The sequence below is a fragment of the Gorilla gorilla genome, chromosome X, assembly GCF_029281585.2.
Source record: "Gorilla gorilla gorilla isolate KB3781 chromosome X, NHGRI_mGorGor1-v2.1_pri, whole genome shotgun sequence".
NCBI lineage: Eukaryota > Metazoa > Chordata > Mammalia > Primates > Hominidae > Gorilla > Gorilla gorilla.
Window position 1 is genome coordinate 130,447,770 of NC_073247.2, and position 23,070 is coordinate 130,470,839.

At 42.0% G+C, this 23,070-nt stretch overlaps 1 protein-coding gene and 1 non-coding gene across 3 annotated transcripts in view; both read left to right on the forward strand.

Annotated features, from left to right (window-relative positions):
* Positions 1-2,357: 2,357 nt before the first annotated feature.
* Positions 2,358-23,070, forward strand: part of IL13RA1 (interleukin 13 receptor subunit alpha 1) — a 77,158-nt gene continuing 56,445 nt past the window's right edge. The window contains exons 1-3 of one of the 2 annotated variants that reach the window (XM_004064763.5): positions 2,358-2,773; positions 15,995-16,134; positions 21,931-22,069. In XM_004064763.5, coding sequence (XP_004064811.2) covers positions 2,446-2,773; positions 15,995-16,134; positions 21,931-22,069 — 607 coding nt within the window. In that variant the 5' untranslated portion in view covers positions 2,358-2,445. The remainder of the gene's footprint in view (positions 2,774-15,994; positions 16,135-21,930; positions 22,070-23,070) is intronic. The other variant, XM_019019634.3, reaches the window with a different exon arrangement.
* On the forward strand, positions 13,061-13,188 carry LOC115932550 (small nucleolar RNA SNORA35). The gene has a single exon (XR_004068816.1). It is a non-coding gene; the product is annotated as a small nucleolar RNA SNORA35 (small nucleolar RNA).

The following is a 23,070-nucleotide window of genomic DNA, read 5'->3' on the forward strand; positions in this document are numbered from 1 at the left end:
CACTGGTAGTCTCGCACCCAAGTCATCAGGACTCTAAGGGTTAAACTTGATGTTGACTCATCATGATTTTGATTTACACAAAGCCAAACTGAAAGCTCCTTGTCTACTGCAGTTCCTGGAAAGCCTTCTATCTGTCTTCATTCTTCCTGCAGACCAGGGCAGTGGCCTGATTCAATCCAAGACGCTCTTTGAATCACACTACACGGAGATTACAAATACAAGTTTTATGTTGAAGAAACAGCATTCCTGACTCTTTCCACCCCCTTCCAAAAATTTGAAAAATCGTTGCATGATGTTCAGGGTCGGGAAGAAAGGAAAGTAACAATATAGTCTTAAGGCCAGCAGGCCGGAACTATCTTGGTGAAAAGAAATCAGGTCTCTCCCCTCTCCACACTGCCGTTTGTTTTTTTCCTCACGATGTTCAAATTCTCAGGGCTTTTCTGGAAGCTCATGACAAGTTGCAATCCCTATTTTTCTAATCATTTGCTACCATTACTGTTTTATTAAGCGCTTGGTCAATCTATGCCAAGCAGTGCCCATGATGGCACTCAGCCAGTCCCCAGGGGCTCCTGTTCCAACTAAAGACTCCTTAAAAGGCAGATGACATAACCATTTTGGAAACGTTATTATAAACTTATTGTATAATGTTTATAGCAAATGTCAACAAGTGTATATGTCCGTGGTGGTGGAGGAAAGGCCTTGGGATACACAGTGGCTGACCTATTTGTGGGAGGGATTTAGAAATAATGATACTATCTCTCAGTTCTACAGGCCTTGATACTTTACAAACTGTTTTCATAAACATTATTTTGTTCGATAACACATGCAAGCCAGGATTTTTTTTTTTTTTTTTGAGAACGGGGTCTCGCTCTGTTACAGACCCAGGCTGGTTTTGAACTCCTGGGCTCAGGTGATCCTTCCACCTCAGCCTCCAGAATAGCTGGGATTACAGGTGCATGCCACCATGCCTGGATTCTGGAATTTATTCTGAACCATTAGCCAAAAGAATCAACATCCTGAGATTCAGCACAGGCAGGCCCTCCTCCTGGAAGCTTCCCTTGCTCCTTCCCTCCCAAAAGGTACCCTTTTTGTATCCCATAATTCCTTGTTCTTGCCCTTATCATTGCCCCTCAAACTGACTGCAGCTTTCTGTTAGCAGAGCTTGCTTTTGATGAGTGTCTTCAACAGTTCCTGGAACAATTTCATAAATATTTATTGAATTTGAGAGCCTTAATTCCAAGAGTGGAACCTTTGTTGTGAATAGGTTAAACAACCCTGTGCCCTTTGGGTGGGGTCTAGACTAGGTATATTATCAGCATTTTTATTGCTATACTTTTTGTAACTGTTTTCAGGTATATGCATTGGCTTAATTCGGCCAAAATACACCTCATTATGGGTCTCATCATCCACCTAGACATGATTCTTTTTTGGGAGAAGGTGATAGAATAATGTCCCCCTCCCATGATTCCATATCCTGATCCCCAACACCTGTGAGTATGTTAACTTACATAGCAAAAATGACTTTTCAGTTATGATTAAATCAAGGATTTTGAGATGGGGAGATTATTATGAATTATCTGGTGGACCTAATCTAATCACAAGGGTATTTATAAGGGAAAAGGGGAAGTAAGAGGGTCAGAGTCAGATACGACAAGGGAAGCAGAGGTCTGAGTGGTTCCGCAACAAGCCAAGGAATGTGGGTAGCCTCTAGAAGCTGGAAAAGTCAAAGACACAGATTCTCCCCTAGAATATCCAGAAGGAATACATCTCTGCCCACACCTTGATTTAAGCTCAGTGTCACTTCTGACCTCCAGAACTGTAATAAAATAAAACTTTTAAATCACTAAATTTGTGGTCATTTTTGACAGCAGCAACAGGAAACACCTAAGGACTCTTGTTTTCCTTCCTCCCAGCCTCACTGACCCTCATAGGCGCCCAAGTATCAATGTGTATTCTTCCGATTCACCTCCCATCCCTTTGAAAAATATGTAGAAAGTTTGTCGTGTGCTTTAAAAAATGCACGTATGGTACCCTCCCTCATGTTTGGAATGTTTCTTTTAAAATCAACATTATGTATTGCCAGCTTTCAAATATGCCCTTTGTCCTTTTCACAAAGCACAGTACTGCCAGTGTCCCCAACTCCACCCAGTGAAGTAGGGCTGGTATTACTAACCCTGGAGTCAGCGCTAGCAAACAAGGGCTCAGAGGTCAAGGGCTGGAAGCCAGGTCTCCAGACTCCCAGGCCAAGGCTCTTTTCCGCAGATGACTCTGTCCTGGTGTCCAGCAGGGCACAGCCCCTAGCAACTCCGAGGCCCCGCAAGTGTGCTGGCAGCGGCGACGCCGGCTCCGCCACGCGAAGGGAGGAGGCCCAGGCAGCGCCCGGACTGGGCGGCGACGTGGTGGAGGAAGTTTTGTTCGGTCAGAGACCGGACGCGGGAGCTGCGGATGGGCCAGGTGTCCAGCCTTGGGAGCCGTAGGAGCCGCCAGAGCCGCCGGCGCCCCGCCCCGCCTCCTCCGGCCGCTCTCGCCGGCTCAGGTTACCTGAGGCCGGTGGGCGGGGCGGCCCTTCCCGTCTGCGCCGGCCCCCAGCCTCCAGGGCGGCGGAGCCGGGAAGTGGAAGAGGGAGCGAAGGAGGCGGGGACTGCCAAGGCTCCAGCCCGGCCGGGCTCCGAGGCGAGAGGTTGCATGGAGTGGCCGGCGCGGCTCTGCGGGCTGTGGGCGCTGCTGCTCTGCGCCGGCGGCGGGGGCGGGGGCGGGGGCGCCGCGCCTACGGGTGAGTGCGACCCTCGGGGCCTGAGGGGCGGCCGGAGGGCTGAGGGCGGTGAGGGTCACGGCTGAAAGGCCCGGGAGGTCAACGCCGGGAGGAGGGCCGAAGCTGGGGTGGGTGCTGGGGGCTGCCCTCGCGAGGCCCCGCGCTCGGCGGCTGCGGCTTCCCGCGCGGGATCTCTGGGGCCCGGTACTGGGGCCGGTTCGAGGTGGGACCCGGGAGCTGCGGGGTTTTCCCGAACTCCGGGTGCGGCGGAGGTGGCGGCAGCGAAGTAAGAGGGCTGCGACTTGTAGTGGGAAGAGCCGAGGAGGCTGGCGTCCAGGCGTGCGGGGGCGGGGGGCCCGAAACATGCCCACGGCGTCAGATGGCCGTGGGTCAGCGCTCGGAATGTCGCCTGTGAGCCCGGGAGGAAATGAGGCGCCAGAGCCGGCAGGGACCACGACCGAAATCCAGGCGAGCTGAGAACGCGCCGGGGCTCTTTGCCCGAGGCCGCGCTAATCCTCACTAAGGGTGGCTCTTGCGAGTGGAAGTTGAAGGGAACCTCTAAACATCTCAGTCCTTGTTGAAAAAGGACGTGACGCTCATGACCTCCTCTGGCGTCGAAGAAATCCTTTGGGAAATCCAGAATAGCATCCCGGCAGATGCTCCCCCCACTCCACTCTCTTTAATAAACCTTATATTTTAGGGTAATTGTAGATTTATGGAAAAGTTGCAAAGATACTTCAGAGAGTTGTGTATATCCCTCACCCTGTTTGGTAACTTCTAGTTAATCAACCTGGCAGTTGTGAAAAATTGGGAGTTAATGACTTCCTTAGGAGCAGCTCCTGGAAGGAATGGCCTTCTGGACGTTTTTGGTGACAATGAAAGCCCCAAACTGTATAGGTTTTATTATCACATTGACACAAACACTTATATATGCTTATTGCATTTTTACCAATGTGCTTTGAAATCCAAGTTGAAATGTTGATTAGGAAACCTTAATGCCCTCTATGGATTCAGTCAATAAAATACATGCTGCCAGGCAGTGTTTAGGGGCTGAGGATGCAGCAGTGAGCAAAACAGATCAGGTCCCTGCCCTCAGACATATCGGGGGGTGGGGGTAAAATATATGATATGTCTGAGGGTGTTAAGTAGAGAAAAACAGAGCAGCTGGGAAGGGGTTTGCCATTGTAAAAAGGGTGGATCGAGAAGAAAACAAATGTTGCTGAAAGGTGGCATTTGAGTAGAGACCTGAGGGAGACTTGAAGCTTGTCAGTCAATAATTATTCAGGTGTCTGCCTTATTTAGTACTGAGTCAGGCCCTCTAGGTTGACTTAGAACCTGAGAGTGTATAGCAAAATTCTTGCCCCAAAAGGGCCTCTAGTTCAGTTGGGGACACCTGATTTCCATAATCATATGGGGACATTGCAGTCCAGAGAAGGGAAGGAACTTGTCTAAAGTTACCCGTCTCATTAGTCTCCTGATTTTCACAGTGCCACTCCGGCACCCTCCCTCCTACAGACTCACTCCCACACACACCTGAAACAACAGCTGGCCATCTAGAGAATACTGGCAACTCCCAACTTCATCAGTCTTGTCACAATGGTTTGTCGTTAGCTTGCTTATTTAGAAAACAGAAATTTCTTTCCCCATTAAAAGTATTGATAGAATTGCATTGAGGTATGGTGGGAAAAAATTAGATGTTTCCAGTGAGACTTGAGTTTTAGTGGTTCTGATATTTACCACCTGTGGGACTCTGGGCTGGTCATTCCCTCTCTTTTGTGCTGCAGTTAGTTTTCTCATCTGTGAAATGAGGAGGTTGAACTGCATAAATTCTAAGAGCTCCTCCAGCTCTAATCCTCAGAGTGTTTATAAAAGTGATTAGATTACTAGCTTAGTTTAACCTGTCCCACTCAATGGCCCACATTGTGGCATGTCTTAATTATAACTAGCATGTATATAGCATTTATGCCCAGCAGTTTTCTAACTGCTTTACTTGTACTATTTCATTTAATCTTTACCAATAATATAACTTGTAGGTGCTGTTATTAGTCCCATTTTGTACACGAAAAAGTTGAGGCACAGTGCGACCAAGACCCTTGCCCAAATTTGCATAGCTGGCAAAGTGGAAGAGCTAGGTTTCCAACCCTGGCAGCCTGATTCCAGAGGCCATGCCCTTAACCACTGTACTCATTGCTTCTGCCCAGCAGAAAAGACGAGAGTCCTTAGCTGGACACCTCCCAGGGTAGCAGGGCAGGACGGCTTGGGACTCACGAAAGTATGTGCAAGCCATTTGTTAAGAAGCTAATGATACTATATTAGGCCGGGTACAGTGGCTCATGCCTGTAATCCCAGCACTTTAGGAGACTGAGGCAGATGGATCACTTGAGGCCAGGAGTTTGAGCCTGGCCAACATGGCAAAACCCCGTCTACTAAAAATACAAAAATTAGCCGAGTGTGGGATTACATGCCTGTAATCCCAGCTACTCAGGAAGCTGAGGCATGAGACTCATTTGATCCTGGGAGGCAGAGGTTGCAGTGAGGGAAGATCAGGCCACTGCACTTCAGCCTGGGCGACAGAGCAAGACTGTCTCAAAACAAAAAAAGAAGCGAATGACACTACATTGGAGACTGGCTTTATAGTGGCTGGGCTGTGTGGTCCAAACAACTAGTACTATAGGCATTCAAAAGAGAAAAAGCTGACGGTTGGTAGTTTTATGGAAGAGGTAAAACTTGAGCTAGATCTTCTGGATGACTGGGATTTGAGTAGGTGGAGAATTTATTCCAGGTGGGGGCAATAGCAGGAGCAGAGACCCAGAAATGAGGGCAAGAGTGCTCCTTTGTGGTCCAGAAGGAACCTGGCTTGGCAGGAGAGTGCATTGGTAAAGTCAATCCAGGCAGAATAGCTTGATTTGCCCTTGAAAGCTCTGAGTCCGGCACAGCATGGGAAAAATAACACAGGAGGAGGAAGCAAGCAGGGAGACTTCACTGGGTAGGGGAGCCCCTGGAGTGTGAAGCTACATAAGAATCTATGGTTGCAGGTCTCCACTAGAAAAATGTGCTGCGAACCCTTCCTGTCCAGGACCATGACTTACTGGTATCTTCCCACCTGGTGGGGCACAACAGAGCATATTTGCATGATTGGGGTAACTAAGAAAGATGTTGGAAGAAAAAAACGAACAGGAGTTGATGCCTGAGTGGATGTAAGGGAAGGGGACAGATGACTCATATATGACTCTTGTGATTTCCTTGACTTTTCCCGAATTGTGCATGCCTCTGCTAGCTGCTGTGATTGGACAGGCGAGAGCAAAAGCTATAAGCTAAGCAAAATGCCTTCTTATGAAATAGTAGATTGTGTTAACTCTTAATTTAAATAGGATGTTGTGCTAGATGACTGTACAGACTTGGGATTTGAGGTTTAGATACAGACATACTTGGGTCCCTTCCTACTCCCTTTTCTGAAGTCAGTGGTGCAATCCCCAAGACATGGTTGAAATTAGGTGCCTAAGGGAAGCTTATCAGGTAGAAGGGATACTTGTTCTGTCTCAAAGGCCAGGACACATATCAATTCAACAGAAAACCAAAGCAACCCTGGCCAGGCACAGTAGTTCACACCTGTAATCCCAGTACTTTGGGAGGCCGAGGTGGGTGGATCACTTGAGGTCAGGAGTTCGAGACCAGCCTGGCCAACATGGCGAAACCCAGTCTCTACTAAAAATACAAAAATTAGCCAGGCGTGGCAGTGCACACCTGTAATCCCAACTACTCGGAAGGCTGAGGCAGGAGAATCGCTTGAACCCAGGAGGCAGAGTTTGCAGTGAGCTGAGATCACACCAGCACACTCCAGCCTGGGTGACAGAGCGAGACTCCATCTCCAAAAAAAAAAAAAAAGCAACTCTTTAGAATTGTTTTGTCTTAAAGAAATAAAGCAGATAGCTAACATAGCACTTGCTGCCTGTGGGCACTGTTCTAAGCACATTGCTTGTATTAACTCATTTAATCTTCATAATAACCCTTTGCAAGAGGTTACTATTATTATCCTCATATTAGAGATGAGAAAACTGAGAAATAGAGAGGTTAAGTAACTTGCCTGCTGGCAAGTAGTAGAGGTGGGATATAAACTCAGGCAGTCAGGCTCCAGAGTCTGTGCTCTTAAACACTACACTATGTTGAAGTTATGCACGAAGAGCTGTTAGAGACCTTTACAAGTAGTATAATCATCACTTAATCATGTATATGTCTAGGCATGTTGTATACACACACAGTTCACATGTATTTGTATATATTTAAACATTTGGAGATTAAAGTTTCAGTGCCTGTGTTTTTTTCAATTTTTTATTATAAAATACACATAAAATTTACCATCTTAATTCTTTTTAAGTACACAGTTCAGTGTTACTAAATACATTCATAATGCTGTGCAACCATCATCACCATCCATCCCCATAACTCTTTTTATCTTGTAAAACTGAAACTCTGTACCCATTAAACAATAACTCCCCATTTTCCCCTGCCCCTAGCCCCTGGCAAACACCATTCTACTTTCTATCTCTATGATTTTGACTACTCTAAGTATCTCATATGAATGTAATGATATACTATTTGTCTTTTTTGTGACTGGCTTATTTCTGTTAGCATAGTGCCCTTATGGTTCATGGTGTATCATATGTCAGCATTTTTCCTTTTTAAAATTTATACATATATATTTTTATTATACTTTAAGTTCTAGGGTACATTGCACAACGTGCAGGTTTGTTACATATGTATGCATGTGCCATGTTGGTGTGCTGCACCCATTAACTCGTCATTTACATTAGGTATATCTCCTAATGCTATCCCTCCCCCCGGTGTGTGATGTTCCCCTTCCTCTGTCCAAGTGTTCTCAATGTTCAATTCCCACCTATGAGTGAGAACATGCAGTGTTTGGTTTTTTTGTCCTTGCGATAGTTTCCTGAGAATGATGGTTTCCAGTTTCATCCATGTCCCTACAGAGGAGATGAACTCATCCTTTTTTATGACTGCATAGTATTCCGTGGTGTATATGTGCCACATTTTCTTAATCCAGTCTATCATTGTTGGACATTTGGGTTGGTTCCAAGTCTTTGCTATTGCGAGTAGTGCTGCAATAAACATATATGTGCATGTGTCTTTATAGCAGCGTGATTTATACTATTTGTCTTTTTTGTGACTGACTTATTTCTGTTAGCATAATGCCCTCATGGTTCATGTTGTATCATATGTCAGAATTTTTCCTTTTTAAAAGCTAATATTCCATTGTATGCATATACCATATTTTGCTTATCTGTTTATCTGTCAATGGACACTTAGGTTGCTTCCATGTTTTAGCGATTTCACAATACTGTTATGAACCTGGGTGTAGAATATCTCTTTGAGACCTTGTTTTCACTTCTTTTGGGTATATACCCAGAAATAGAATTATTGGATCATATGATAATTCTATTTGTAATTTTTTTGAGGAACCACCATACTGTTGTCCATAGTGAAATTTTAAATTTCCACCAACTGTGCACCGGGGTTTGAATTTTTCCATATCCTTGCCAACATTTATTTTCTTTTTTTTGATAGTAGCCATTCTAATGGGAGTGAGGTGAAATCTCATTGTGGTTTTGGTTTGCATTTTCCTAAATATTAGTGATGATGAACACCTTCATGTGCTTATTGGCTATTTCCATATCTTTGTTGGTGAAATATCTATTTAAGCCTTTGCCTATTTCTGAATTGAATTTTTTTTTATTGTTGAGTTTTAGGCATTCTCTGTATATTCTGGATATTAATCCCTTATCAGATATATGATTTACACATATTTTCCATTCTGTGAGTCACTTTTTTCTGTGAATATTTTGATGCACACGTTTTAATTTTTTCCGTGAAATCCAATTCGTCAATTTTTTCTTTTGTTACCTACATTGTTGGTGTCATATCCAAGAAATTGTTGCTGAATCCAATGGTATGAAGCTTTTGTCTTATGTTTTCTTCTAAAAATTTTATAGTTTTAGTCTTGCAATTTCAGTCTCTGATCCATTTTGAATTTTTTTTTTTACTCGGTATTGGGTAAGCATCTAATTTCATTCTTTTTCATATGGATATCCAGTTTTCCCAGCACCATTTGTTGAAAAGATTGTCTGCATTGAGTGGTCTTGGCACTGTTGTCAAAATCATTTGACCATACATGTGATGGTTTATTTCTGGACTGTCTGTTCTATTACATTGATCAGTATGTCTGTCTTTATGCCAGTACACACTGTTTTGATTATTGCAGCTTTGTAGTAAGTTCTGAAATCAGGAAGTGTGAGTCCTACAGCTTTGTTTTTCCGTTTCAAGACTGTTTGGCTATTCAGGGTTCCTTGAGATTTCATAAGAATTTTAGGATGGATTTTTCTATTTCTGCAAAACTATGCCATTAAGATTTTGATAAGGATTGAATTGAATCTATATATCACTTTGGATAGTATTGACATCTTAACAATATTAAGTGTTCTAATACATGAACATGGGATGTGTTTCCATATCATCTGCAAACAGAGATAATTTTACATCTTATTTTAACTGGATGTCTTTTATCTCTTTTTCTTGCCTAATTGCTCTGGGTAGAACTTCAAGTATTATGTTGAATAGGAGTGGTGAAAGTGGGCATCTTTGTTTCATTCCTGACCCTAAAGGAAAAGCTTTCAGTCTTTCACCATTAAGGGTGATGTTTACTGTGGGTTTTTCATATATAACTTTTAAGTCAATTTTCTTACACTCCTAGTTTGTTGAGTGTTTTTATCATGAAAAGTAAATTTTGTCTAATGCTTTTTCTGTATCAATTGAGATGATCAGGTAGTTTTTTCCCCTTTATTCTGTTAATGTGGTATATTACATTGATCAAGTTTTGTATGTTAAAACATCTTTGTATTCCAGGAATAAATCCCACTTGGTCATGGTCTATAATCCTTTTGATATGCCCCTGTATTCACTTTACTGCTATTTTGTTGAGAATTTGTACATCAATGTTCATAAGGCATATGGGTCTGTAGTTTTCTTTTCTTGTAGCGTCTTTGTCTGGCTTTGGTATCAGGTAATGCTGGCCTCGTAGAATGAGTTACGAAGTTTGAGAAGGTTTGGTACTAGTTCTTTAGATGTTTGGTAGAATTTTATCTGTGAAGCTATCAGGTCTAGGGCTTTTCTTTGTTGGGAGATGTTTGATTACTGATTCAATCTCCTTACTACTTATAGGTCTGTTTAGATTTCCTATTTCTTTGTGATTTAGTTTTGGTGGTTTTGTGTTTCTGGAAATGTGTCCATTTCATCTAGGCTGTCCAATTTGTTAGTGTACGGTTGTTCATAGTACTCTCTTATAACCCTTTTTATTTCTCTAGAATCAGTAGTGATTCTAGAGAAATACTCATTTTCATTTTTGAAAATGAGTAAAATTCTCATTTTCATTTTTGATTTTAGTAATTTCAGTCTTCTTTCTTATTAGTCCATCTAGCTAAAGGTTTGTCCGTTTTGTTGATCTTTTCAAGAAGCTTTTAGTTTCATTGATTTTCTCTATTTTTCTATTCCCTCTTTCTTTTATCTCTGGTCTAATCTTCATTATTTCCTTCCTTATGATAGCTTAAGATTAGTTTGTTCTTTTTCTAGTTACGCAAGTTGTAAAGTTAAGGTTGCTGAGTTGAGATCTTTCTTGTTTCTTAATATGTGTTTATAGCTATAAATTTTTCCAATAGTACTGCTTTCGCTGCATCGTCTACATTTTAGATGTTTTTATTTATGCCTTTCATCAAATTTGGGAAGTTGTCATCCATTATTTCTCTCTTTTCTTTTTTTGAGACAGAGTCTCACTCTGTCACCCAGGCTGGAGTTCAGTAGCACGATCTCAGCTCACTGCAACCTCTGCCTCCCGGGTTCAAGCGATGCTCCTGCCTCAGCCACCCAAGTAGCTGGGATTACAGATGTGCACCACCACACTCAGCTAATTTTTGTATTTTTAGTAGAACTGGGGTATTGCCATGTTGGCTAGGCTGGTTTCGAACTCCTGGACCCAGGCAATCTGCCTGCCTTGGCCTCCCAAAGTGCTGGGATGAGCCACCACACCCGGCTCATTATTTTTTCAAGTATTCTTTCTTCCCCTTTCTCTCTCTTCTCCTGGAATCCCCATAATGCATACACTGGTCTGCTGATGGTGTACCACAGGTCTCTTAGACTCTGTTCACTTTTCTTCAATCTTTTTTTCTTTCTGTTCCTTGGACTCAATAATTTTTATTGCCCTAATTTCAAGTTTATTGATTCTTTCTTCTGCCTGCTCAAATCTACCTTTGATTCTTTTTAGTGAATTTTTCATTTCAGTTGTGCTTTTTCTGCTCCAGAGTTTCTTTTTGGTCTCTTTTTAGGTTTTCTATCTCTTTATTGGTATTTTCATTTTGCTTACATATCATTTTCTTGACTCTCTCCACATCTTCCTTTAGTTCTGTGAACATCTGAAGATATTTGTTTCAGAATCTTTCTTTAATATATTTGCCATCAGGTCTTTTTCAGGGACAGGTTTGCTGTTGTTTAACTTTTTTTCTTTGAATGGGCCATAGTTTCCTGGTTTTTTTGTTTTGTTTTGTCTGTCTTGTGATTCTTTGTTAAAAACTGGACATTTAAATCTGGTTTCTCTGGAAACCAGATTGCCCCCTTCCCCCAGGATTTGCTGTTTTTTGTTATTGTTTTGTTTATTGTCTTTATTTTTTTGATTATTGTAGGCTGTCTGTGTGTTGAGCATCAGCCTGAAGTGTAAACTTAGTCTTCTCAGGTTTTTTTCTGGGCTTTCCCTGAGCATGTGTGGTCACTTTCTATTTTTCTCTGTATATATAGTTTTGTTTCATTTTGTTTTGTTTTGTTTTTGAGACCTAGTCTCGCTCTGTTGCCCAGGCTAGAGTGCAGTGGTGTGATCACAGCTCACTGTAACCTCGAATCCCTGGGCTGAAGTGATCCTCCCACTTCAGTCTCCTGAGGAGCTGGAACTACAGATTCATGCCACCACACCTAGCTAATTTAAACAAACAAACAAAAAAATTATTTTGGTAGAGATGGGATCTCGCAGTGTTGCCAGGGCTGATCTTTAACTGCTGGCCTCAAGTAATCCTCCTGCCTTGGCCTACCGAAGTGCTGGGATTATAGGTGTGAGTCACCATGCCCAGCCTCTGTAGTTGTTTAAGAATTTCTAATCTTTAATGCCTGGCTCCCAAAAGTGGAAAAGGAGAAAAATGAGGCGACAAGGGAAGAGCGCCATTCTTTTACATCTTCTGGAAATCACTTTAGCTAGATAGGGAGGGCTTGCAACAGTGGGGATAGGTGCAACCACAATGGCTGCCAGCCTCTTTGTCTGTACCTCTGTGATCAGAAGCAGCAATCAGTAATCAGAATACAAATCCCTGATATTTGGAGGACAGAGTACTTCTGCCCACATAGCCCACAAGCTGTGGGCAGAGGGCTCCAGGAACATGTGCACAGCTGCATGCCATGGGGTTGGGGATGAAGGATGGGCAGTTACTACTATGTAAAAGCTGACATTGATTGAAATTTATTGCAATTTGTTGTTCAAGCCTTTCCTGGGAAATTGCAAGCCTTCAATGTAAGTGTTTCCTGATATAACTCTGCAGTCTTCCAAAATTGTTACATCAAACAGACTCTGCCACTACCATTGTTATCTAGGTGAGGAGATAGATGTCTGGTGCTTCCTACTCTTGACTTATTCCCAGAATCCATGTGTGTGTGTGTTTAAAGTGTAGGAAGTAGAAAAATCAAAAGATATGGAGGAAACCAGAAGAGAAAAAGAAAAGGATAGCAGATAGCCCCAAGAAGCCCAAAATGCAAACCAGTTAGAAGATCTGACGAAAGGACACTTCAAAACAGATGGGAAAATATTAATCCCATTTGAAAGGTTGAATATAGGGCAGGCCATTGTTTTATTTCAAAACTGAGGTTAAAGTAGGTTTTAAATTACCTTGAAAATTGGAGTACAATTGAAATGAACCACAAATAGGTATATTTTTATTATCAGGACTTTAATATTTGTGTGGGAGTGGGAGGTAGGTGGGTAGGGAGAGTACTGGAAGTGCTAAACTAGGTATCTTGGATGTGTTTCTGGGAACTGCAGAATAAGGCAGATAATCCTACAGTAAATTGTAGTCTCCAGTAGGAACAATGTTTTTATTGGAGGCTCTCTACCTGACAAATGATTTGTCTTCAAAAATATCATTGATATGGTGTTAGAAAGGCCAAAATGGAATAGCCATACATGCTTTTAATCACTTAAAATCCTAACTTTAGCACTGTTGCCTGAGCCATTGGTGCTCCCTGGTACTAGCTCAGTTTTAATGCAGTGCAATAGGAATTCTTTGTTTCCACAAGGCCTTGTCCTGCTGTGGGCTGCTCCTTCCCACAGTTGGACCTTGGGAAAAGGTAGAGTTAGAAGAGGGAATGATTTTTTTTATTTCAAATTTTATTATAGATTAAAGGGTATATGCACAGATTTGCTACGTGGGTAAACTGCATGACGCTGAGACTTGGGGTCCAACAGTCTGATCACCCAGGCTGTAACCATAGTACCCAACAGGTGGTTCTTCGGCCCCCAAACCCACCTCCCTCCCTCCCTTGTCTAGTGATCCCCAGTGTCTATCATTTCCATCTTTATGATCATGTGTATTCAGTGTTTAACACCCACTTATAAGTGAGAACATGCGGTATTTGGTTTTCTATTCTTGCATTAGATCACTTAGGATAAAGGCCTCCAGCTCCACCCATGTTGCTGCAAAGGGCATGGTTTCATTCTTTTTATGGCTGCATAGTATTCCATGGTATATATGTGCCACATTATCTTTATCCAATCCACTGTTGGTGGGCACTTAGGTTAATTCCGTGTCCTTGCTTTTGTGAATAGTGCTGCAGCGAACATACAGGTGCATGTGTCTTTATGATAGAATGAGTTATTTTCCTTTGGGTATATATCAAGTAATGGAATTGTTGGGTTGAATGGTAGTTCTATTTTAAGTCCTTTTTTTTTTTTTTTTTTTTTTTGGAGACATAGTCTTGCTCTGTTGCCCAGGCTGGGGTGCAGTGGTGCAATCTTGGCTCACTGCAACCTCCACCTCCTGGGTTCAAGTGATTCTTATGCCACAGCCTCCTGAGTTTCTGGTATTACAGTTGTACACCACCATGCCTGGCTAATTTTTGTATTTTTAGTAGAGACGGTGTTTCGTTATGTTGTCCAGGCTGGTCCCGAACTCATGATCTCAAGTGATCCAACCGCCTCAGCCTCCCAAAGTGCTGGGATTATAGGTGTGAACCACTGTGCCTGGCCTATTTTAAGTTCTTTGAGAAATTTCTAAAGTGCTTTCCACGGTGGTGGAACCAGTTTGCATTTCCACCGACAGGGTATAAGCGTTCCCTATTTTCCACAGCCTCATCAACATCTGTTTTCTGACTTAAATAATCACCAGGGAATGAATGTTGAGGGTCAAGGGCCTTTGTAGACTGCTGACCAAGTAGCTGCTATGTATAAAATTGACTGTTAGAGAAACCTCAACTACAGAGTGCCTGTGAGTTTGATGTTTTGATGTTTTGGGACAAATGGAATTTTTTGCTCAGTTAGGGAGGAAGGTAACAGTATAAATATTGCTGATTATGTAACAGGCCCAGTGCACTCCAAAGTATTAGCATAGAGTACAAGATTTAACTCTATCATTTGGTAAATTACTATTACTATAATCCTTAAGTAATTAATAATGGTTCCGTTCATCACTTTAGAAAATTTGGGGGAATTATTTTCAAATAATTTTAATAAACTTCTATGTTGAAATAATTTTTGATTTACAGAAAAGTTGCAAAGGTAGGACAGAGGATTCCTGTATACCCATCACCCAGTTTCTGGGGGATGATTTTGATAGTCTCAGGAGAAGTTCTCAGGAAAGTTTAAAATGATGTTTCACAGTTCCTCCTCTTTCTCTTCCCTCTTCGGATTAGTCAAAGCTCTAGCTCCAGCTGTTTAGTGTCAGACCTCAGGGGAACAAGGGCTGCTAAGTCTCTTTCTCAGTACTTCTTTGGAAAAGCTATAAAAAAACAATTACCAGGTCATGTTAGCAAGCAGAATTAAAGATGAGCTTCTTAAACTTACTTATAGAACTGCTGAGATTTTGAACAATCTGGTTTTTTGTTGTTGTCATTGTTTTTGAGACAGGGTCTTGCTCCGTCACCCAGGCTAGAGTGCAGTGGCATGATCTTGGCTCACTGCAGCCTCAAACTCCCGGGCTCAAGTCATCCTTTTGCTTCAGCCCCACAGTACCTGGGACTATAGGCATGTACCAGCATGTTTGGCTAACTTTTGTAACTTTTTTGTATAGATGGGATTTTGCTATGTTGCCCGGGCTGGTCTCAAACTCCTGGGCTCAAGCCGCTTGGTCTCCCAAGGTGCCAGGATTACAGGTGTGAGCCGCCGTGCCCAGTCTGAAGAGTCTGTATGGAGTGAGGTGTGGATCCCAAGGTTAGGGAACCCCAAATTCCTGGAAGAGAACAACTTGGAAATATTAGTATTTAAGAATATCACTCTTCTCTATGGAAGTGGTTAAGAATGTGACCTTGGAGCCACACTTTTCAAGTGACACTCCCAGCTCTGCCGTTTACTGTAGCCATGGGATATGGAACAAATTACTTCACCTGCTTGTTGCTTCAGTTGTCTCATCTTTAACATGAGGCCAATAGGCCAGGTGTGGTGGCTTACACCTGTAATCCCAGCACTTTGGGAGGCCAAGGTGGGCGGATCACTTGAGCTCAGGAGTTCGAGACCAGCCTGGCCAGTGTGGCAAAAACCCATCTCTACTAAAATTACAAAAATTAGCCAGGCGTGGTGGCGTGTGCCTGTAGTCCCAGTAACAGGCTAGGTGAATCACTTCACCCCAGGAGGCAGAGGCTGCAGTGAGCTGAGATCGTGCCACTGCACTCCAGCCTGGGTTACAAAGTGAGATTCTATCTCAAAAAACAACAACAACAAAAACATGAGGCTAATACTAGTCCCTATCTCCAAGATTGTTGTAAGGATTAAATGGATTAATATGTGTGGAATATTTAGAATAGTCCCTGGCCCAGTAAATGTTAGATGTTGTTAACTCAGTTATTACTGTCTTGCTCTCTAGGACTTGGGAGAATTAAGCAAACCATTAAAAATACTGTTGATAAATTCATTTTTTTTGTCCTTGATTTGAACAGAAACTCAGCCACCTGTGACAAATTTGAGTGTCTCTGTTGAAAACCTCTGCACAGTAATATGGACATGGAATCCACCCGAGGGAGCCAGCTCAAATTGTAGTCTATGGTATTTTAGTCATTTTGGCGACAAACAAGATAAGGTAAGTTTTCTGCAACATGTTACATTGATGAGGTAAAGTGAACACTATGAATTGGAGCCAAGAATAAGCCAAATTCTAATCTTACATCAAAGTGGAAATTGTATTTTAGGGTGTGTTTAAATTTCAGTTGGTGAAATTATAGAAGCAACTATTGACACAAGTGAACACTTAAAAAATTTGCTAATTATTTGACAATTAAATGCAATTGAGATTGCTCTGACAGGAAATACTAGATATCTTTTTCTCTAAGGTACTCAATAAATAATTATGTTATTGTTAAAATTTGTTCCTATGTTCCTGCCTGTAGCTGTATTGCCTTGTATCTATATAACACTTAATTTGGGGGAATTTTTACATTTACCATCTTGCTAATCACATGGACAAATAGATGTACAGGCACTATGTGGTGTAAAAGTAAACGGCCATATGGAAAGTGAAAAAGTAAGTTGTCAGTGGCAGGTGTGTTTGAGTAGAGGGTTCCGTAATGCCCGCGGAAAAAGGAGGAAGACTTTCAAGATTTCTAGTCAACTGATATAAGTGAATTTTTGTTAATAGGTTTGGATAATTTCAGGTTCTTTATGATAATCTTATTCAACTTTTTTTTCAAAATCTTTTTATACCTTCTTCAGGTGTGTATGTGTTTGTTGCAGGGTGGCGGCGGTGAGGGGGTTGGGTGTTTGGGGTTGAATTTGTCTAGGATTTTGAGTAGGCAGAATGAGAAGTTATTAGCAACAGTGCTTTGCATCAGTGAATTGTAGAAGCACCAAGTTCAGGCAGCTTTGGTGGCAGGAAGAGTCAGGAGAACTAGCTTCTGATTGGCACTGTCACTCTTAGCTGACTCTATGGCCTGGAATAAATTGCTTAACCTCTCTGAGCGTTTGTTTCCTTATGTATGAAGTATGGCTTTACTCACTTCTCTGGCTTGCTGGGACACAGAAAATAACGTATATAAAAGTTTAATAGTCAGGATGGAACATGCTCTTCCTCTGGAGGGAAATTTGCTAATCTGCCTTCCTCTCCCTTGTCCTGCTGAGGTGTTACTTATGGTTTAGGCGTTAATTGATAAAGAATTGAGGCTTATCAGAAGTATTTGCATTTTAAAAGAGGTCTTCTAAATGTGGAAGCCAATGATACTACTAGCAGTGAGACTGGAGTTCGCCTTTACATACTGTTGGCTTCCTCTCGTTCCTCCTAAGGAAGGGCCTTAGGCATTTGGAGTCTTAGTGGTGATTTTTGGTAATTGAGCCTTGAAAAATTCACAGAAAGACCCTAAGTGCCTCTGGCTGTAAGCCCTGTAATCACCCAAGTGTCTAACTGAAACCCTGAGGAGAGGTTGCTTTTCAGGTCCCTTTTCCTTAAGTTGTCAAGGATCAATCAGGTAGCCAGGCTGGTGTTCTAGCCTAGAAATGGGGCTATTTCCTCAGAGTATGTGCAGAAATCTAGAGTTAAATGTAACTTTAGGGGGCAGTAGAATCAGACAGAATTGTGCTTGAAATTTTATCTCTTCCCCTTTCAAGCTGTTTGATTTTGGGCAAATCACTTAACCTCTCTGAGCTCCCATTTTCTTGTTTATAAAATATGGGGTTGTTTTGGTGGGGGGCGGGTAATAATAGTACCTACTGAATATGGATGGCGTGTGCATTAAAGGAGATGAGGTTTGTAATGCACCCGACACAGAGTTAGTGCTAGGTAATTGTTAGCTTTTATTATTGTTACTGTTGTTAGGTTGAGCCATGTGAAATTACCACTTTTATGGGTCAAAATGGTTGAATGTTGTCAGTATTATTTGTCAGCCTAATATTATCATTTAATCTTGTTTCCTCCATTTTACCCCTGAAGAAACCAGATAGAGACCAAAAAGGGTGACCTCTGCCTAAGGCCAGCTCATTTATTGTAGCCATTTGACAGCATTGATGGCCATCAGTCCTACAGTTGTGATGAACACGGATTATTCCTTCCAGTCAGTGATAGGAGATATCCTGTCTGGACCTTTTTCAAGTTTATCATTAGGAGACTGAAAATGAATGGCAGAAGTAATTTTCCTCTCCTCTTTCTGTCCTTTGGGTACAGCATTAGCATCATTGGGCCAAACTGAGGTATCCCTGAAGCATATTGAAGCAATGGCATTATGATAGTTTGTACATTAGGGGGCTTAGGAAAATGTTCAAAGGTCCCAAGTTGCTAAATGAGATAAACCCTTGAGGTCATTTTCAATCTTAAGATTGGAGGCTCATCAAGTTGAGAGACAGGGATTTGCAGAGGATTTTTAGAAAAGAAAAGATTAGTGTAAATGGCAGCCCTCCACCATTTTTTAAGCAGTGTCTAATAGTTCCTCAGCTGGCAAGTAGAAGGAGGATCTAGCATCAGATTTTAGATATCTTTCATCACTAAGAGATGGGCAAGTCCCATTAGGCAAACTAATCAAAAGGCCAGGCATCCAAATAGGAAGATGCTGAAGCTAACTCCCTTTCTTTTTGAGAAAGGAATTCTGGAGTTGAGAAAGGCGCAGTCCAGCCAAGTGAACATTGGTCTGGGGAGATCAGTTCAGGACTGTTGCCTTGGTTTTTGATAAATTTTCAAAGGGAACCAGATTCCCTGCAGGGTGGAGCATAACATCATACAGCAGCTACCAGTGGGAATGATTCACCAAAGCCAAAAGTCATGTGGGAGCCATCACACATACCTCATCAAGATCTGATGGGAGGGTTGAGCGTGGTGACTCATGCCTGTAATGCCAGCGCTTTGGGAGGCCGAGGCGGGCTGATCACCTGAGGTCAGGAGTTCAAGACCAGCCTTGCCAACATGGTGAAACCCTGTGTCTACTAAAAGTACAAAAGTTAGCCAGGCGTGGTGATGTGCACCTGTAATCTCAACTACTTGGGAGGCTGAGGCAGGAGAAGCGCTTGAACCCAGGAGGCAGTGGTTGCAGTGAGCCGAGATCATGCCACTGCACTCCAGCCTGGGCAACAGAGCAAGACTGTTTAAAAAAAAAATCTGATGGAAGGAATTTAGGAATTTAGTTTCTTGTGTGATACAGAGAGGTGTACTTGACTTGGCAGTTGTTGATAATCTGGGTTCCTACTTTATTAGTGCCAGTTTAATATTGTTTACCTTGAACTTTGAAAGAAATTTAAAAAAAATATTATTTGAAAAAATTTCCCCTCTACTGTCCCTTTTCTATGTTATTATTCATATGCCTAAAGCATAAGGTTCGGATTTAGATACTAAGGCATTTTTTAATTTTTTATGTTATTTTATTTTGAAATGGAGTCTGCTCTGTCACCCAGGCTGGAGTGTAGTGGTACGATCTCAGCTCACTGCAACCTCTGCCTCCTAAGTTCAAGCAATTCTTGTGCCTTAGCCTCCCAAATAGCTGGAACTACAGGTGCATGCCACCACGACCAGCTAATTTTTTTGTATTTTTAGTGGAGACAGTGTTTTGCCATATTGGCCAGGCTGGTTTCCAACTCCTGACCTTAGGTGATCCTGACCTCAGGTGACCTTGGCCTCCCAAAGTGCTGGGATTACAGGTGTGACCCACCACGCCTGGCCACTAAGGCATTTTTTAAATTAAAAATTCCATTGTGATAATTTTTGTGTACTAAAACTCCGTAACCCTCTAACTGGAACAATGTCCATTATAATATGAAAACTGGGATTATTTTCATGATGATTCTAATTTGACTGTATTTGACTGTACAGTCTAATTTGACATTTGACTATACATTTTCCCCTGATGTCTTCAAAGGGCAAATATAGCTTCCAAACAAGAATTGCCGTGGATCCTTGGATAAGGGTGGCTTCTTCAAAGATATATAGGACTTGTGCTTAGTAAAATTGTGAGGTTGGTAAAATTTGTATTCGAAGCCTTCCTGCCACCATTACCATGATCCTGGAGGCAGGTCTTCAGCTTCACATACTCAGAAACTTCATTTCCTCAGCACACATGTATCTCTCAGGGGCTGATTTTTTACTTTGTTGTGAAAATGGTAATGGTAATGGTGAAGCATTCTAGGAAGATTTCTGTTAGCATAACTGGTGCATTTCATCCCTGTCGGCAGAGCCTATATGGGAAGCCAAATGTTAAGTAGGTTTCTTGGTGAGGAATCAGAAATTAGTTGTAAAAATATACTTGTCTAAGAATAGCTGGAGGCCCTACTGAGGGTAAACAGCTTTGCCAGTGGGACAGAAAAATTCAATGCCCACATTCCTGTATCACCCTCTTTTTCCTCCCTGTCAGGATTTTGCTCACAGACATTTCTTTTTCTGTTCTTCCAGGGCTGACCAACTCCCTTTTCAGAGTGCTGTCTTGACTGGACCTAAGAGCTATTCTGGTTCTATAAAGTGATTTTGTTTTTGTGTCCTTGCTATGATTTATTCATTGTTGACTTGCTAGTTACTTCTCAGAGGCCATCCATATGTCCTGGTTTTGGGGGTATCTCACAGTTGCCCTCATGCTCAGCTGGCAGCAGGCATGTGACATGGCAGAATAGCTCCTTAGGGTAGCAGATAGAACTAACTGTGGCAAATTTTCCTCTTCATGGCTGTCAACATGTAGATGAAAGGAAATACTATCTCTGACTTGAGTCAGAAGCTATTGCAAAACAGGAAGTGCTCTCCTTGGAGCTCTGATTAAAAGCAGCTCCATTCTTAATTATTCCAACTCTGTCAGTTTGGGAAATGTTAATTTCCCAGAGAGCCCATTAATCTTATTATTCTCAGTCATAGTAACCAGATTGGTGATTTATGTCTCTATGATGTCTATAAATTGGCTTCCTATGGTTCCACAAAGCTTATCTACTTTTCAGAATGAGAGTGTATATACTCAGCACATATAGCAATGTTTGAAATTTATACATATATATGAGGTAGTCAAAATAGTCAAACAGTAGAGAAAGAGGTTTAATGAAAAGTCTCTCTTCAGCCCTCAGGCCCTCCTCCTTTACTTCCTTACCCAGAAGTAACCATGATTACTGGATTTTTTTTTTGAGACAGGGTCTCACTGCATTGTCCAGGCTAGAGTGCAATCTTGGCTCACTGCAGCCTCCCCCTCCCGGGCTCAAGTGATCCTCCCACCTCAGCCTCATGAGTAGTTGGGACTACAGGCATGAGCCACCATACCTGGCCAATTTTTTTTTGTACAGATGGGGTTTTGCCATTTTGCCCAGGCTGGTCTCGAACTCCTGGGCTTAAGCGATCTGCCTGCCTCAGCCTCCCAAAGTGCTGGGATTATAGGCATGAGCCACTGAGCCTGGCATGATTCCTGGATTCTTAAAGCATCCCTTTTTAACCTTACTTTTCCTGGTACAGTGCATCTACTTCTAAGTGAATTTTGATAATCATATTGTTTCTTTTAAAATTGCTTTTAGAGAGTTGATATGTTAGCATTGTAGGTTTATAGGTAAATTTCATGTTTATACCTTTAAAATGTGGGAAATTGTTGTATCTACACCAGGGTTTCTCAGTGGTGACACTAGTGACATTTGCTGAAGGGTTTGTTGTAGGAGGAGGGGGGCTGTTGTGTGCATTGTAGGATGTTTAGCAGCGTCCTTGACCTCTACTTACTAGATGCTGGTAACCTCCCCCTCCCAAGTTAGGACAATAAAAAGTGTTCGATATTACCAAATGTCTCTGAGAGTGGCAGGGAGAACAAAATCAGCCCCAGTTGAGAATCGCTGATCTATACCATTTGATAACTTTGTTGATAAAAAAAGCACCACATTTAGACATGCTAATGTTTCATTATATAAGTGTGTGTTAGCTGAAGCAATGCCTTTTTCAATTTTCTAACCTTAGAAAATAGCTCCGGAAACTCATCGTTCAATAGAAGTACCCCTGAATGAGAGGATTTGTCTGCAAGTGGGGTCCCAGTGTAGCACCAATGAGAGTGAGAAGCCTAGCATTTTGGTTGAAAAATGCATCTCACCCCCAGAAGGTAACAACTGAAAGCGCTATCTCTTGGTGTTTAGAGAATAAATCCGAATGCTCCAATGCTTTTGTGCATTGTTCATTAATTCATTCAATTCTCAAACATTTTCTGAGTCTAATAAGTGCCAGGCATTGTACTAGGTGCTAGCAGCTCAATGAAAATATGAGTATGTCTCTGCCTTGAAGAAGCTTACAAACAACTTGAATAACAATGCCTAATAGTTATATACAATTTAATAATTTAAAAAATGATATACACATGCACGTGCGTGCATGTGCACATGAGCGCACGCGCGCGCGCACACACACACACGCACACCCCTCCTTTAGATCGAGAGTCACAAGCTTATCTTGTGAAGTGAGTAAGGCATGTATTATTACCCTGATCCATTTTATGAGGAAGAAAGGAACTGCGTGACTTGCTGTATGTCTTCACATTTCAGGCCCAGTGCTTTAAAAATAAAACACAAAATACTCTCTTACCCATTATGTGTGATACTTAGTTTGATATGCAGGATATATTTGGGAAAAGATGTTGTTTAAAGAGAAAAATATTATGCTGGCCTGGCTCCAATACAAGTCTAGACAAGATAGTACAAGACAACCCTAGGAAAAGCTGTCAAGTAGTGAGGATGATCATTGTTCCCCAATCCCACCTCTCCCAATGTCCTTCTGGCTCTTATGTTACATACAGGGAGTAGCATATACTGATTAAGAGCAGGGCTACCAGAAACCAACTGTCTAACTTTAAATCCCAGCTCTGCCAGCTATTAGCTGTGTAACCTTGGGCAAATTTCTTAGCCCCTCTGCACCTTAGTTTCCTCATCTGTAAACTGGGCATGATGATAGTATCTATCTCCTAGAATTACTGGGATGATTACATAAGTCAGTATATGTGAGGTACTTAGAATAGTGCCTGGCAAAGAGTGAATGTTGTGTGTGTGTGTGTGTGTATATATATACACATATATATATATATATAACACATATATATATATGTATAACATA